At 39.0% G+C, this 17,876-nt stretch overlaps 3 protein-coding genes across 10 annotated transcripts in view; 2 read left to right on the forward strand and 1 right to left on the reverse strand.

Annotated features, from left to right (window-relative positions):
- The window catches only part of cacna1da (calcium channel, voltage-dependent, L type, alpha 1D subunit, a), a 47,995-nt gene extending 43,475 nt beyond the window's left edge, over window positions 1-4,520 (forward strand). For all 8 annotated transcript variants that reach the window (XM_055160405.1, XM_055160408.1, XM_055160410.1 and 5 more), the window contains 4 exons: window positions 1,013-1,152; window positions 1,283-1,389; window positions 1,463-1,780; window positions 1,881-4,520. In XM_055160405.1, coding sequence (XP_055016380.1) covers window positions 1,013-1,152; window positions 1,283-1,389; window positions 1,463-1,780; window positions 1,881-2,186 — 871 coding nt within the window. In that variant the 3' untranslated portion in view covers window positions 2,187-4,520. The remainder of the gene's footprint in view (window positions 1-1,012; window positions 1,153-1,282; window positions 1,390-1,462; window positions 1,781-1,880) is intronic.
- Window positions 4,521-4,693: 173 nt separating this feature from the next.
- LOC110168645 (parapinopsin-like) lies at window positions 4,694-6,999 on the reverse strand. The gene is made up of 4 exons (XM_020934117.1): window positions 6,666-6,999; window positions 5,945-6,273; window positions 5,378-5,620; window positions 4,694-4,810 (listed from the first exon to the last, which is right to left on the reverse strand). The coding sequence occupies exons 1-4, from the start codon at window positions 6,994-6,996 to the stop codon at window positions 4,694-4,696; spliced, it is 1,020 nt and encodes a 339-aa protein (XP_020789776.1). The 5' UTR covers window positions 6,997-6,999.
- Window positions 7,000-10,012: 3,013 nt separating this feature from the next.
- Window positions 10,013-17,876, forward strand: part of cacna2d3 (calcium channel, voltage dependent, alpha2/delta subunit 3) — a 34,153-nt gene continuing 26,289 nt past the window's right edge. The window contains exons 1-5 of the mRNA XM_055160343.1: window positions 10,013-10,152; window positions 11,117-11,198; window positions 12,592-12,789; window positions 14,727-14,843; window positions 16,097-16,156. Of these exons, the coding sequence (XP_055016318.1) occupies window positions 10,013-10,152; window positions 11,117-11,198; window positions 12,592-12,789; window positions 14,727-14,843; window positions 16,097-16,156 (597 nt within the window). The remainder of the gene's footprint in view (window positions 10,153-11,116; window positions 11,199-12,591; window positions 12,790-14,726; window positions 14,844-16,096; window positions 16,157-17,876) is intronic.

Consider the following 17,876-nt stretch of genomic DNA (forward strand, 5'->3'; position numbering starts at 1 on the left):
TCACTGGGTTTTTTAATCGAGACCATGTCACAAATGTGGGTACAAAATTTTGTATATCTATGACAAATAAAACCTTATTTTTCCATACAAATTTTCTAGAGGGCGCTATTGCACTTACTTACATCATACTGTTCAGGATCAGGGTATGAACCCATAATTAAAATTTGAGTGAAATCGCTATTGCAACGGCGTAAAAAATATGACATGGGTGTCATCGATTTTTTGGATCAGGATGCCAAAATGGAATTTTGTGCAAAATAAAATTTGTTGTTCATTTTGTTTCAAAATTTCATTTTTTTTAAAACTAAATTTTGTTCTCCCATATTAAATTTTGTTTCAATCTATAGGGGGCACTAACTCCAAAATTGTGTGCATTTTTGTGGCTTCACTGCTCAGAGACTGTAAGACGAGTGTGAAAAATTTTGATAACTTTTGATGTTCCACCTCTTGAGATAATGTGAACCAAATGATGTTGGCGTAATAATATTTTTTCGTTGTCTTGTCATGATCGACTTCTGTGTCAAATTTCATGATTCTACATCCAAATTTTTTTTTGGTCCTCATTCCTTTGGGGGCGCTGACAAAACATTTTATTTATTTGTGGAAAATGGAAATAGCCAAAAGTTAGAGAAGTGGATGTTTTACCAGACGGCAAAATTTCCAGGGCTTTTCGTCGTTCGTTCGGTGGGGTGAAAAATGGGTGAGTTGGTTAGGGAAAAAAAAAAAAGAAGAGGAAGAAAGAAAGAAAGAATAACATTCTGATACGAGAATAATATTCAGCTTTATTCTGACCAATAAACTATACATTTTCGGAAACCTCTGGCGCATTGCTACGTCATGGCAAGGGTCCCTGGTCACTACGGGCGAGTCACATCGCGCCATTTAATTTTTCATTTTAATTTTTCAATAATAATAATAATAATAATAATAATAATAATAAATAAATAACAAGGTATACGTTTAGGCATAATCCTTGCATTTACAAAAATTATAATTCTTCTGTTGCTGACAGATATCAAAATAGTGATGCAGAGTATGAAACTCCAAAAGGCTACCACCACCCAGACAGTTACTACGATGATGATGAACAGCCCCTTTATCGTGATTCACGTCGATCACCAAAGAGACGTCTGCTTCCTGCCACACCTCAAGGTGATGTGTGACTAAATCTGTATCTCCCTTTTCCACTGTAGAGTGCGGTCTTGGATTTGTGTTTTAATGTTAAATTGTTTTGAAATAAAGTTTGCATATTCTCCATATTAAAGAGTTTTGTGTAATTTAGGTCACAGGAGACCATCTTTCAACTTTGAGTGTCTGCGCAGGCAAAGTAGTCAGGATGAGCTTCCACATCAGCGCACTGCGTTACCACTGCACCTTATGCAGCACCAGGTACAGCAGTCTACACACTATTGAACATTTAAACATGTTTCTCAAGGTTATAATAATTTAATGATTTTGGCAGGTCATGGCTGTAGCAGGACTGGACTCCAGCAGAGCCCACCGCCTCTCCCCGACCCGCTCCACTCGCTCCTGGGCCACACCCCCCACCACCCCAGCCAGTAAAGAGCAGTCACCCTACTACACCCCTCTGATTCGCGTGGACCACCCTCACAGGGAGAGCGTGGCTAGCAGCCAGGTGTCTGTCCGAAAGAGCTCTTGGTACACAGATGACCCTGAGTTCTCCCAGAGGATCTACTCTCCACTTCACCTTCAAGTGCCACCGGAGTACCACAGCCAGTACCACCAAAAGAGGGGCAGTGCCACCAGCCTGGTTGAAGCGGTGAGTTAGAACAACATTTTTCAGTAGCTGCTTCAGGTTATGTAAACATTGTAACAAGATTATAACATTTGTAACATTGTAACATTTTTTTTTCCATTAGGTTTTGATATCAGAAGGTCTTGGGAGATTTGCCAAGGATCCTAATTTTGTGGCTGCCACTAAGCATGAGATTGCAGATGCATGTGAAATGACAATAGATGAGATGGAGAGTGCAGCCAGTCACTTGTTAAATGGAGGCATGGCACCAGGTATCAATGGGGTCAGTGTGTTTCCGATACTGAACCCCAGGGACTATGACCTGCCGGACAATGCAGCCAGCTACAGTGACGAGGAGCCTGAGGCAGAGCCACGTGCTCACTATGAGGAGGACCTAGCAGATGAGATGATCTGTATCACCACTTTATAGCAGTGGCTGCTGAAACATTCAAACTTTTTCAGAAACAATCAGTTAAACATAAATGCATCTGTTGGCTCTAACCAAAAGAAGTGCCTTTACACCTGAGGAGAAAGGCATAAAACATTGTGTTCACCTGTTCTCTGCCCAAACAAGGTCCCGGTGCAGGAGTACACTCGAAGCCTTGGCCTGGAGGGGGCACACCCTGTAGCCAATTGGACGAGGGGACACTGATGCAGTGAAAGACCTGGACCAATGGCGGAGGGGCATACAGGGTGGTCTCAAAGGGTGATGACAATCAGATTTTTGATGTCATTACCTCAGTCACTTTACTAAGGTTTGGCATATCATGCAAGTTTTCAATGCAAGCATAGAAAGGCATATCTCCCTCTTAGTTTTAGCTGACCCCACTTTATTATTTCTAGGTAACAGTAAAAGCACCACCAGAGTTATATTAGATAATGCAGGACATGGCGGTCCTAATTATAGCATTTTTCACCTGGAGATGTACTTTTAAAGTGACAAACGCATTTGTAATAATGCACTAGAAGGCAGGTTATTTAAAATTTTAGAATAGCCTGATTAATATTTCATTGCTGTACATTGTATTATACAACAACTTTGTAAAGAGATTTATATTTTGTAATTATGTATCATTTTAAATATCAGCAATATGGTTCCAACTCCTATAACAAAAAAACATGTTTTCTTTTAGAGGGTATACAATTTTCCCTTTTATTTTTATGTGAATATGCATCAACTTGTGTTAAAACACCACAGCACTGCAGTGTGCTAAGGGTGTAATACAAATATAGATGATGTTCTTCCTAGAAACTGTTGCATGAGGTCAAGGTCATTTGGGAGGCCAGGCTGAGTGACGCAGTGTGATTTAATTTAATTCATAATGCACATTTTTGTGTATGTAGTGGTAGTAGTTTTGAATATGCACATTTGTTAAAAAAGCATGGTGCAATTATCAAAACTGCTTTGTTTGTTTGCTTTAATCCGTTTCACCAGGCCCCTATTAACACCTAGTTGCTGCTGGAAGACTGAAAAAGCTCAATGGATTTAGATGAGTTACTTACAGCAAGTGCTGTGATTTTTTCCCCCCATTTATTCCTGTTGATCATTTCCATTTAAACTGTCCTGATCAATTTAAATTGTCCACACAGAGTAAGAAGTATTTTAGGATGAGGACAAGATTGTGTCCTCTTGTCAGGACGCTGCAGAGAGCCTAAGCAATATTTGCCCTTTCCTTCTCTCTCAGTCGGCCTGTATACCTCGTTAGGCCAAGGTGACCACATATCATTCTGTCTATTTGATCTGTTTGTGAAATCGTCCCATAAGAGCTTTCCATGGAAGTCCTGTTAAAGACATTTGGTGTTGGGAGCTTTAAGGAAAAACAGAAAGACCAACCAGAGGACAGAGACATCACTTTTTTTTATCTTTTTATTGGTCAAGATAATATTTTAGCAATTAATCGCAAAGGGGTCCATGTTCATGAAGTATTTAAAATGCACAGGAGAGTATATGTTCTGTTCTCAGCTGATTACTAATCATGAATCTGTAGGTTTTTCCATTTTGTGTGCACATTGAAAGGGCTCTTTGAATTCTTTGTGAGTTAAACATGTTTTGTCCTTTTGTTGATGACTGTCATAAAAGGACCAATGCACAGGCACATTGTACTATTCGTAGCAAATACAGTGCTGATGAACTTAAGATATGCATTATTTTATACACTTTTCAAAGTGTAAAACTAAAGAGAAAATAACTTACTTTTACCTCAAGTCAGGGATTCCTGAGAAAATAAAATAAGGATTTGGTTTCTACCAATGATATGAACTTTAATATTAGCACATAGTTGTTTGTCTTTGCACAAGTAAATGTATAGTGCTTTGTTTTTTCCCTTTTTCTAAGACTTGTGTATCAAGGTGATACAATTTTGTATTTTTGTGACTGTGGTTTAGTGGAATCTATAATTGTGATTGACACCTCACCTGAAAATGCTGGGAGTGAAAGAGTATTTTAAAAAAAGGTGCACTGTCCCTTTGTTTCCAGATAAAAAATTGAAACCGTTTACAAAGACACCTACTGATTTGAATTTGCTTTCTTAATATTTTTTTCTAATTACAATTTAAACTATTAATGTTTCATATTCATATTCTGTGTAAACAAGAACTCTTATGTAAATTATGTACAAACATATGGAAAAACCCATGATAATCTTTACTTGAAAGCCTTTTTCCTTAAGTTTTTTAATTGGTAAAGATAATTTCACTCAGTAGCAATGCTTTACTCTAATCCCATAGGTTTTGTATTATCACATTTTTGTATATTTATTTTATGTTGGTCTATTTAAATCACATTATTTTCTATTGTTTTATCATTAAATGACTTAAGGTAAAATTAATCTGACCTGATTTCATTGCACCAGTAACACTATATAAAATACAGCTGTACATGTGATATATCTACAATAGCACACAGATTCATTACAGTGTTTTGACTTTTGTACTCAGTCACGATGGAGACACTTTGGAGACCCCAGACTCTACCATAGTGGTTGCCTCAGATCCTTCATCTTCCATAAGCTGTCCAGGACGACACAACAGGAACGGCACCGCATACTTACGAAACTGCAACAAGATTTTTTTCAAGTGTTTAGTAGAATACACATGACAAAACGATGCAAAAATCTTTTTTTCACTTGTATTTTAAGACAGGGTTCAATTAGTTGCAGAATTGACTGAAACAATTGAGTTATTACAGATTATTATTACAGATTGATTTATTATGGGTAAATGTGATCCACCAAAGAGTCAATGCAGTATTTATTTATTATATATATATATATATATATATATATATATATATATATATATATAATATATATTATATTATATTTTTTTTTTTTTTTTTTTTTTTTTTTTTTGTGACCTTAAACGGATAAATGATGGAACAACCCATTTGATAATTGTTCACTTAATTGACAATGCAAATTACATACATGATAGATTTTAGTTTTCATGTTTACATTTTAACAAAGTAAAATATGAAAAGTAGAAAGAAAGGAGGAAAAAAATGATTCTGCAAGGTTTTTCAATAGCCACAAATATTAGTTACCACTAGATGGTGCTCACAGCCCTATGACTTAAACCACATTTACTGCAATCTACACTCAAACATTACTTTCAGTGACGTACCTGTTTGTTGAGGTATATGTAGATGATGGGGTTGTAGGCTGTGCTGCTTTTTGCCAGGTAAACAGGGACAGTCCCCACCAGAGGGGAAATGGGCACACCAGGGAGGAATACCACAGTCATAGCAAGAGAGGCATAAGGCAACCAGCTCACCAAAAATGTCAGGACCATTAGGACCACCATGAAGGCCACTCGAGTCTCACCTTTGGCCACTGCACCTCCTTCTACACCCTCCCTCTTTGACACCTGGGGAAAAAATAATTGAAAATTCACAATGAGAACTAATATTTATTCAAGAAAACAAAAATATATTTTGTTAATCATGATCTTAACTATATAGTATCAAAATCCAAACTAATCTTTATCCACAACAATTAAACTAGGACCAAATGGTATTTATCAATAAGGGCTTAATACAGCTCTGAACAAATTTGATCATGACGTAATCCAGGACTGATCCAGGGCTATGCTTAAACTACTTAAGGACTTAACCAAGAGTAAATAGCAGCTATTAAACCTGTCTAAATCAATCAAATAAATTAAACTATTCAACTGTGTTAATTTGTTAACCTTGTGTAGAGTCCATAGCAGTTTCCCATATGACAGCACTATGAATGCAAAGGGAACAGCAAAGCACACAGTAAAGTATGACATGATATAGGACACATTGCTGGGCTCTCTGTTGTGCCAGTCTGGAGCACAGGATGTCCCGATTCCTTCCAGCTCATATCTGCCCCATCCAAACAGAGGGGGCAGGTTCCACGCTAAGGACCACAGCCACGAAAAGCCAATGCCCACCAGCGCATGGGTCTTATCAAAGGAGATGGGTCCAAGAGGTTTACAGACAACAAACATCCTCTCAACTGCAATCAGAGCCACTGTGCAGAGTGATGTGATACCTAAACACAAGAAAAGATATGAAGGAATGAGAAAACATTTAAAGGAGCACTATGTCACTTTTCTGCAGGGGGTGTGCCACTTGCTTGACTCTGTTGAGGTGTTATTCCTTTATCTAGAACTAGGAGCTTATGAGTTTTGGTTCAAACCAAAAAATTTTTTATGATGGTTATAAAACATGTACTAAAAATATTAGAAATAACTACTGACAAAATACTGATAATATTGGGAAAAAACAAACAAACTTTCTTTAAACTAAATAAATATTTTAAGCACACCCACCCATATATACATATATAGTTAAATCATAGCCTATCCAGATTGTTCTCAGATCAGCCATAAGATTGGCTAATCCTTTACAAAACATGTAGTAAGACAAGTGCTTTGCACCTACCACACAAGGCAACCGCAAAGCCCTCCAGAACACAGCCTGTGCGCCCCAGAGAGAAGTATCCGTGGGCATTGGTGATGACGGTGAGGGCGCCCCCGAACAGAGCACTGCCCAGGTCAGCCACTGCCAGGTTCACCAGAGCGTAGTTGAGTGGCTGCCTCAGCTGTTTGTGCATCAGGGACACAATGATCACTGTACCATTTAGCACGGTGGCCAGTCCCGTGAAAAACGCCATAATGACCGCGAGGAAGATGTAGCCTGGGCGGGAGAGAGGGGGGTCCTCCGGTGGGCCAAAGTACATTGAAGCATTTGGATGGAAAACTGACCCCGGCATGGTGAAGAGAGATGCCCGAAACTAGTTGTGAGAAGTCCGAACGTCAGTCGTAGAATAAGTACAGTACTATCTACAGGTGATGACTTCTAATCCCCACCCTTTTGCTTGATTACAAAGACACGTCAACAGGATAAGGAGAACAAGCATCTTTGACGGATCAGCGCTATGACAGCAAATGCTATAGCACATGGTAGAAATGTGTTACTATAAATAGAAAGGTTTTTTCAAAGAATGTGGACAGAAATAGTTCCTCAAGGTAGCTCTATCCTCATCCTACACTCCACCCCCCTGAGCAGTGTTAAAAAACAAAGGTCAGACAAAGTTTAATCAAGGATACACCAGGTTGTTAACAGAGCTTATACAACAGATGTTTACTTAATGTTTTACTGTCAATATAATCAATAAGACAGACGTGTGTAATTTGAATTATATGAAGTCTTTGTGTGGTTTGTTCCCTCACTCATTATCCCTCATTTGGGTAATTAACTTTGAGACAAAAGCAGGGTTGCAATAAAGGAGACAGTCACGCAATGAGTTGGAGGTGTCTGGTTTAACTTTTGGAGTTTGATGAGGAGTAATGTTGTGCTTTGTTTTTACTGTAGCTATTGTTGCTTTGTTGCATTTTGTTTTAATGTGTCTAATTACCGTCCTCATTTTTTACATTTGATTTAGTAACTATTCCCATTAGCTAAATGGAGCATTGAATATTCTCAGCTATTGATTAGATGTGAAACTTTGGTTAAAGCTGTAAAGTAAACCAGTTCACTTCAATTTTATAATGCTTAATTAAGTAGAGGTTCAACTGAAACATCTATGTATCTATATCTAACTATCTACCTCTCTTTCAGCAGTAAGTATATTAGTATGAATATAGTAGTATATTAGTAAAAGCCCATTGCCTTTGTACCCATTGCTTTCATGGCATATTCTGTTATGTTCTGAAAACAGTGTTTGTGTGTTGAATGATCATATTTAACCCTTTTAGTGCCCTTAAGTGACCACTTAAGCTTTTATTTACACACTATCAGCTGTACCCAAGAACACAAGATAACATATAGGGCACACTGCCCATGAGCATGCAAGTCCCATTTATTTAGTTTTGCCTCAAACTACAGATGCATTTTGCCCATGATGTTGGTCTTGTGTTCTGTATATATGAAATGGTAAATATATATATTTTTATATGCTTTCACTCTTTTCACTAAATATATAAAGCCTTAATTTCAATACAAATTTCCATTTCCTTTACTGAAGGATATTTGCTGACATTTTCTCAAGTAAGAAAGTCATATAACATGAATAATATAACATGAATGACAAAACTCAATGTCCACTTAATGTTGGTGTGGCTGAGGGCACAAAACAGGGTTAATCTGTCTGGTTTACCCACAGCCAAGTGCCCTGAGCTTCACCTTGTAAGAGGTTTACGTGCAATCAAGTCAAGCCTGAGATTAACTGTTTGATTCAACAGTTCACAGAAATCCAGCTAATCTGCATTGTAACTCAAAACAAACAAATAATCAATTTGATGTTCAGAGATAGTTTTCTTTCTTTACGATACTTGGAAAAGCTTCAGAAATGCAGAAACTAAGAGAATTGTCAATTCAGCACCATGGACAGCGACTAGCGTTAATAACTGAATTGTATGATTTAAAATGCTTATAAAGTACAGAATTGTGCTAAAGGTCGACTACAAATGGTAAATGGAAATCATAAATGGTAACAAAAATATAATATTACAAAATTAAAGTTATATCTTAGAGACAAAACAAATGGTGTACAACTGTATTTCAAAGGCATAGCATAGTTTTAATCTTGTAAAAGGTGTAGACGTAAATTTTCCAATAAATACATTTTTGAATATTACCTCGGAGTTTGACACGTGACCCATGACCCCACTACTTCTAATTTTAACTGAATTCGTGTTATACTGTCTAAAATCACACTCGCCCCAGGACAGGTCTCACTGTCTTTGTCCCCTTTAGCGCTATATGGAACAGGCACCTCACCGTTAAAACCGTCCCTCCAGTGGGATGATTTTGTCCATTATCGTGACAGAGCAGCACTTTTATCCACCGTCGATAGTTAATTAAAGCGTTGAGTGTATGGCCCGGATGATATTGTCCGTCAGCCAATCAGGGGGAGTCTTATCGGCGCGTGCCAGACGTGTACAGGGCTCCTCACAACTTTGATGTACGACGCAATTACTGTACTAACAAAACCTTCAAGTCCAAACGGGGCGGCCGAGGAGGCACCAAGCTGACTGGTAAAGAGAGAGAAAGAGAGTAGGCCCTCGTCTCTATGCCCGGGCTGTTATCAGATCATCTGCCCGCGTTATCACCATTCTGTTATAATACTCATCACAACACCGCCAAAGATGTAATACAAACAAGTCAGCGATTTTATTCACATACACCGCATTTTTAAATACCCTTGTTGAAAATGAAAGAAATGTTATCACATTTGCATTTGCGATGTGATTTTGAATTTATCTTACTCATTTGTTGCTGCTGGCTATAAAGCATGCACTCAAAGATTTTATTTTACACACAAATTTGGCTATTATTCAGGATTTTTATAGTACTGAACCCATAACATTTTTGTCGCATTTTTGGAGAAAAAGCAGTCCTTTTCGGCTGACAAGATTTGTGCTGACCAAACTTCTTTTTAATTCCATAGTATGTGCTAATTGTTTTTTGTTGGGGGTTTTACAGTCAAACGTGACGCCATTTTGAACTATTAGGTTTAAAAGCCGGTGGTGAGATGTTTGTAAGGTGTGAGCGTGCGTCCACTCACACGGGGTTTTCCTGCGCACGAGTCGAAGGGGGCACGGGGAGCGGGAGAGGAGCTCTACAGTCTGTGGTCTGTCTCTACAGTGGCTTACAGTAGTGGACGTGCTGGACGTACGTCGCTGGAGGAGGCGCATTAACCACCACACATCTGTTCACACTCCACGCCACACTCTTTATTTCACTCGCCGATTTTTACATTTTTTATTCAGTGTTTGGCAATAAAGATGCAGGGGAACGTGAGGATTTTGTTTTCGCCCAAATGCAGCGGTACTTTCCTCGTGCTGTGGATTTTTATTTGTTTCAAAGCGGTGGCGGTGCAGGGCTCCCAGCCCCAGCAGCAGCAGCCGGGCATTCCTCAGTCAGTGTGAGTAAAGAAACAGCATGGCAACTTTCACTATCCACCCTCAACTATTTGTTCAACATACTGTAAAATACACAGTGAAAGGATCATAACAATACTACAACTTTAAATTATAAATTAATAAAGTTTTGAGGAAACTACAAAAACTGCAGATTCAGCAAAAATTGCAAATCTGTTCATGTCCAATGTTTTATAGTTATTTCAGACAGTTTCACAATGTACCAATGGTCAGTGTTGAATATAGGGACATTATGGAGCTAAAAATGTTTTAACTATGCTATTTTAATAAATGTATTAGAAGTTGGCTACAATGGAGTAAAAACACATGGTGAGCAAAAAGCATTTTTTTATCTATATATTGTGTATAATTACTTTGATAAAATAATATGCATCAAAATAAAGATTATTTTAAATCTTAAAAAACAAGATCCTCAAAATGTATACTTAGTTAATTGTTTCATTTTAAGTTTGGTTCAGTTAAAATAATGCTTGGTTACATCATAAGTAAGATTCTGTCTCTCCAAGATGGACAGAAGTGGAAGAAGGAGGAAAACTTCTCTTTTTCTGACTGTCTAGATATACAAAGTTTTAAATTTGAAGTTGACATGTTTTGTTCTCACCTACATTTTAACAGCAATAACCCCAGTGCAGGTCAAGAAATTTGCAAGGAATGATCAGGGAGAGAGTGAAGGTCAGGATCAGCAGTGCATGACTATATTAAAATGAGTGATGGAGCTGTAGAAGAGACAGGGAAGGATGGGGACTATAGAGAAGATAAAAGGTGTTTAAAGCAGCGGGGCACGAGAGGACAACCCCTCACTCAAGAGAACAAACTCATTGTAATTACACCTTACTCCACTTTAGTACTGCTTTATTGATTTGTAATGAAAATGAAGTTACAGAGTATTAGATTTTAGTCTTAATAATAAAAAGCAGCTAAAGGGTCGTTTGTTTTGTCTTGTTGTAGTGTAAAGCTCTGGGCATCTGCCTTTGGGGGAGAAATCAAATCCATCTCAGCCAAATACTCAGGATCCCAGCTGCTGCAGAAGGTATTTGTTGTAGTATTTGTTGGTTGAATGAGAACACTGCATTTGTCTGTGCACTCACACTCATGTACAGTAGAGGTTGTGAGACGAATGCTGATGCTCTGTTTCAGCAGAGACTCAGGTGTGCTCTCCTGACTGAGTGTGTCTGTGTGTGTATGCCCATGTGCCCATGCATGTGTGTGTGTTTGTATGGGCCTGTGTGTTTCTCAGACATGGCCCATTAAGCAGTGCTCTGATTCCTCCTGTGTCATCCCTCCAGAGTCTTAAGTCTCACCCTTTCACTGGATCCCAACATGACAAAAGACTGAACAAAGAACTGGCCAAAACTAGAGTGGGTTAATGATGAATGCATTCACCCTGAGCTAAGATTAAACTTTGTGGCCACTTGATGGCAGAGGTGTGCTCTGCGTTCAAAGGCCTGGTGTGTGGAGGCCATCAGGATGTACCCCGGAGCAGGACTGTCCTGTCCAATGGGAGCTGAGCGAAGGGGGAAGCAGCTGGAGGTGGGGCGATGTGTGAATGCTGGAGAACTGCAATGCAGTGTGTAGTCACTGTACACTTTGTGCATCTGTGCTCAGTGTGCTTCAGCTCAGAGTCAACAGGCAAACATAAGGACATGTATAGTGTAAATGATCTGCTGCGACTGAAGATGTACAGATATATATTCCTGTTTTTACATGTATAGCATACACTGCAATGTAAATTTGACACAAAAAGAAATACTGTACAGACATTTTGTCTAAACTGAACACTCACAGAAAGAAATACTGTACAGACATTTTGTCTAAACTGAACACTCACAGATTCATTTCACTTTTGCTATATTTTGTTGCAGTTTTATTTGTTAGTTTTGTGTTTCACTTGTACTCATAGCCATTGTGACATGACACAAATATTGTCACCCCCCCAGTTTGGTACACAAGATAATAACAATGTTTTTTTTTTAGATGTAAATATTTATTTTGACCCTATTCAATTTTTTTCATGCAGGAAACTATTCATTCCTCTAGTGCTAGTAACTTCTTTGACCTATCTGGGATGTGAATGTATGCCTTTGGTCTCTGCAAAGAATGCATAGAATTATAAATATTCATCTTTTGATGGCAAGTTTTGATTATATTCAAAAATGCTATTTAGGAACACCAGCACACCTAAATGATTTTTTTCCAATACAAATTTCACCTTGACCAATTACATAATCTCACATCCGCATGGACAAGATTCCACTTGCCCACGCGGCAAGATCTTTAGTGCTAGTCTTTGGGACAGTGGTCTACATTTCTACCAACTGACTACTGCTCCACATAACTGAATAAAGCAATAGCATATCTGTACACAGGGGTCCTAGTAAGGAGCAACACCACACTAATCCTCTCCTGCTCTGGGATTCTTTTAGGAGCTGCTGTCTATCACCTCACCTCGAAACTCCTCTGAACCCAGCCCCCCCATGAAAGGAGTGACCAGGATCGGCACCCGGACGTACTGCCCTGGAGGGTGGGAGGACGCAGCACCCAGGGGCCCACGCAAACATGGGGAGGGCGTTCAAGTTGGCTTTAGAAAAAGAATCCTAAATTCCAATCCTACGTGTCCAGAAGTAAGATATTTAGTTTGAATCTCACAATGAATTTTATTTAAATACTGTATAAAAGACTATAGAAGAAAGTTAATATATAAAGACAGGTGTATTGGAGTGCAATAGTTTAATTCTGTAATTTTCAGCCAAATCAGTAACCACTTAATAATAACGGAATAAGAGCATTAATAAAGCATGTACAATGACTTAATTCATATTGAACAGTTTGTTGAATGGTTTCAGATTTACTAACTTCTTAATTCAGAGTTAAAATGAGGATACTAATTGAGAAGTTGCTAAGATTGAATCAAAAGCATAAAAGTACAGTTATTACAAAATGTTATCCATAAACCTTGTATTTCAAAAATTAAAAGAAAATGTTAACCATGCTTTGTTATTTTAGTGAATGAGGTAAGCTAGGCCAGGTGTTCTTGTTGGTGCAGTCATTGAGGAGTAATCCATATTTTTGGTGGTAATGGCCAAAATCTTTATTCTAAATCATTACATGGTTTTAAAAATCTTTGCTACTGTTTGGTGCAAATGGGTCCAGAAAACATCAAAACTGTGATATGGACACACTGAAATACTAATCACTCAAATATCAGGAAATAAATGTCACTAATAATAATTAACTAATTGATCAACAAAATTTCATTCAGAAATGTTTTGCCAACATATTTTATGTCTTTTCTGAAGTTGCACAGACATTTTGTCAGATGTCCTTCCTAGGGAAAAAAATCAGCATTATTTCCAACCTGGGACTAGCTTCAAGAGTACCTTGTGGCCCTTGTGCCTGTATCATGTAGAAGTGATGAGTTTTGCCATCAGGCCTCATAAGATTTTTTTAATGTATTTTGTTTATGTAAGCACTTTGCTATGTTTCTGGTCATAGAACCATGTCTGAGGAGAGTCAGCACAACGCACTGAGCTGTGAGGGAGTTGACGGGTCGTTAGAGGTCGCTCATTAACAATGATCATTAGATGCTTTTATGGCGAATTACCCCATTTCTCTGGGATTTTAGCGAAAGGGAAAAGGGCATTAGACTTTCTCAGTTTCCACTACACTGGCCATTACGGTAATCAATACTGGTGATCAGAGGTTTTGATGGATGGGGCATAACCTCCAGTTGAAGACGGGATAGGTGCGCGGTGGCTGTGTGAAGGGGGTGGACTCGGGGGGGTGCATGGGGCCGGGGCGCTGAGGCGAGGAGGACAGGCGTGAAATGAACTGTTCTGCTCCACTGCCGTCCCACACTCTTCCTTTCAGTAGGTAATTTGTCGCCTCATGTACTAGTGCGCGTGTTATTCTGTGTCCACGCGATGCCTTGAAAGTGTTTGGATACCGGTTTGTTTTAAGATAAGTATAGTGAGAGTGGACATTGTGAGTAGATTATACTTATTGTGCCTCGTATGTTTTGCATTTTGTAGTTATAAGCAGGTTTAGGGATTATGTAATGCTGTATTGCTCCGAGCATTGTTCTGTTTCACTGGAGGTCCGGTGCATCCAGCAAAATCAGCATTACGTGAGGTGTAGTTCATTACCCAGAATCGTCCGAGCTTGACACGTTATTATCTTTCTCTTGTGAGTTGACTCCATTTCAATTACCCTCTTACCATGCACACCCCTGGGCCGCAGCGCCTCCCAATGGCCACCCATCAGGGCCCTCTCAAGCCAATCACAGCCGGAGGAGCGCACGGATCAGCCGGCAAACAGATAAAGACTATCCATCACTGTCGGGTGCAGCGCGGGTTTTATCAGGCGCTCATCTCAGAGAGGCTTGTTGACCAATGTGTGACGCTTAAAGGCCTTGTTTGACAACATCACGCACCTCTATGGAGTATTAGATAAAGATTATAATCAGTTTTAATCTGCTCTAAATGGTCTTCACCTGATGTGTATTAACTGTGTATTAACATCTACTGTAACATTGCATTTAAAAAGTTTTTTTTAATTTCAGAAACCCAAAGAGTTAGTAAAGGCAGTGAAGGTTGAGGAAATAGATGGAGTGAAGCTGGTGAAAAACCTGGCTGTGAGGATGGAGGAGATGTTCAGGAAGAAGGCTGAAGCCACAAGGGTACGTGCATGTGGTTTACTTTTTCAGTACATTCGTACATTTTGAAAATGTACTCAACTGAAATGTTCATTTTCTAAGAATGTATATTATATGTGATATCACAGTCAAAATAACTAATATTTTTAGAGGTTGTTCAGTCACACTCCTTTATCTTTATACAAGTGTTTTGTAGAGTCATGTCCTTTTTATGGGTTAGTCCATTGTACAGGAGGTTCTTATAGATGTTTTGTGTTCATAGGTTAATCCCAGCCGCTTCAGTGACCTCGGTTCACAGGAGCTTGTAACCATTTTAATGCAGTCCTTCCCTAGGACTGCTCGGAAATGATAAGGTTTATCTCGTTTCACCTGATCTTACTCACGTCAGTGTCGTGATAATTGAGCCAGTAAATTACACTCAGAGAAGACGCCTAATTTAATAAAGCAGGTCTGATTTGGTGAGAAATATGAGATATTGAAGTGGTAATAAGATGTAGAGGAGATAAGGCTGATAACTAGGAGCATAGGTTTTCTGCTATTAAACTGAGCAGTCAAATATATGTGATATATTTGGACCAAGCGCGCGCTAAAATTACCTATTTTTAACCCCCGGCTGACCATGTGAGTGATGACAAGGTCAAACTGTAGTTTGCACCACAGCCTGAAATGTGTTTATTTAGCAGTTATTTTGACATGTGGGACAGATTTTAATTACCCACTCAGATCCCGTGGCTGTGGTGCTGACATTTCAGGAAATACACAGCCTAGCACATTTCACTGGATCTGTTTATTATTGGACTGTTGACTGTTCACACACTGCAGCTAACCACCACAACCTGGAATCAATCACTTCACACCTCTACTGCAGCCACTATACTCTGCATATGACGTGTAAATGCCTGCAGAGTATTTCACTGTAGCGGAATTTTATGGGCATGTTTTTATTTTGTGTGCTCAAAATATGTTGATGGAAAAAAAAAAAACATATTTTTGTTTCTTCCATAGCATTTGTGTTTTTCAATATAAATAAGCACAATTACTAGTTTTAAATAATTGTAAAATTCCAGAACATGAACATTTTTTTTAATTATCCATAAACATTCAAAGGATATATAATATCTGATTGCTGCAAAAATTGGCCTATTCGTGCAGAGTTAAAGTATGGTACATTGGTGGAACATGGCGCATTTTAAGATTAGGGTAGCTACTATCTCTACTGGGCCATAGGTTCATATTAGCGGTTCTTGTTGATTTGGTTTGTCTGATCTTTTCTTTAGCGGCTGGTGGAAGCGGCGGAGGAAGCGCACCATCAGCACGAAGAGAACCCGGATCTTCAGGTAAGGCCCATACCGGGCAAAACGAAATATTACTAACTTCATTCAATATCAAAAGCACAGAAAGGTGGAATTGGATGAATCATTTTGGATGGACGGAAGGGGAGCGGCGCAAGGGTAATAGGCCCTAAACTCTTTAATTGCGTTGGCACCGTCCTTCACACCGCGCTCCCGTCACAGCTCCTCAGATAAGAGCCGGTGTCGCTGAAGGCTACTGCGTCAGTGCCATAACTCTAAATTCACTTTTTTAGGACCTTAGGCCTAGCCCAGGCACTGTCTCCTTTATGCCAGAACAATGGGCCGCAAAAAGCACAAATTACACGTCTAGAGAAAAGTTTTACTGTTTTAGTTAGCTAACATGTTGTAGCGTTAGCCTTAGCTTAATTTTGTATTTATTTTGTCATGCGCACAGAAGGGATTCAAAGTTTGCCGCTGTTTCACTTTGCCCATGATGTCACTTTGAGGTTGTTAAAGGCAGCCTGTGGTATAGTTTATTATTTATTATCATTAGTAGTAGTAATATATTTTGTTGTTGAGTCTTCACGCTGCATTCATTGGCTGTTTATAGAGTAAAGGAAAACTGCGTGCGCAAAACATAATAAACAGTTGTCTTACAACAAAAAGAACTAAGTTACATTTTATTTTTTTTATTATTATTAAAATGTTTACCATTAGTATAGGTTATATAGGCTACAGTTGCATATTTTTGTGTTATAGTTATTTATAAGTTTATAGCCTTTGAATAAACTTTTCTTTCGGAAATTGGCGTTTAAGCGCCTAGTTTGGCCTGTTACGGTCCACTCATCCACAGTAGATGGAGCACGAGAAACATAAATCAGGAATAATCTAGCCTATTTAGACAGTAAGAGGACGTGCAGGCGGTGTTCAGTTAACAGCATTACGGTCTTCAGAAGCGCAGCTCTGCTCTGCAGTGAGAATGCAGCATTTCTGTCGTTAGTTACTGCGCTCTCCCTCCTCTCTCCCTCTCTCCCTCTCCTCTGTCCACCGCTGGACTAAGATAAATGAAACTCCAGCGCGGCGCATTGTTTCACTTTCATGATTCGAGATTAGAAAAGGCAGTCGAGCCACAAAATACTCGAATAACGCGACGCTTTACACTTAATGGAAGCATTTACATCATACGAATACGTTTCATTCAGCCTGTTTCCCGCGGTTTTCTCGCTGTTCACGCGCCCTGAACAAGACAGAGGGACTACAGCGTCAAAGTCATGTACCATTTAAAAGATTGATATTTTTAAAGAAATTTGTCTTTTGGTATGCCTTCTAACTATATATATTTTTTACCCATTTAAGAAATAAATAATAAAGCGTTAATATAATATTGGCTTGTTTGTAACGTTTCCATTTTATAGCCCCATACCTTTTTAATTTTTGTTAAGGAATATTGCCATTTTATTTTATTATTATAGTTGTTTTGTTTTTTTTTTGGATCCCATAAAGCTCATAAAATAAATTACTTCAAATCAATATTCTCTGGTGATAATGATGCCATGTCATGAGATTAGTCGCTGGCATCAGTTAGTGAGGCTGGCCCTGGCTGACACCACATTTGTCATGCACCATTTCCCTGACCGCAGAGATAAGGCAGCTGCTCTTATCGGGGCCGCTCTGAGTCGGGACAGAGGCGGCTGGGCCTGACCCACGCGCGCGGGGGGTTCAAGGGTGCACATACCTCAGCACTGACAGGCCTCTCATCAAAACT

This window comes from Boleophthalmus pectinirostris, unplaced genomic scaffold (genome assembly GCF_026225935.1).
Source record: "Boleophthalmus pectinirostris isolate CB_2022bp ecotype Guang Dong unplaced genomic scaffold, ASM2622593v1 HiC_scaffold_3, whole genome shotgun sequence".
NCBI lineage: Eukaryota > Metazoa > Chordata > Actinopteri > Gobiiformes > Gobiidae > Boleophthalmus > Boleophthalmus pectinirostris.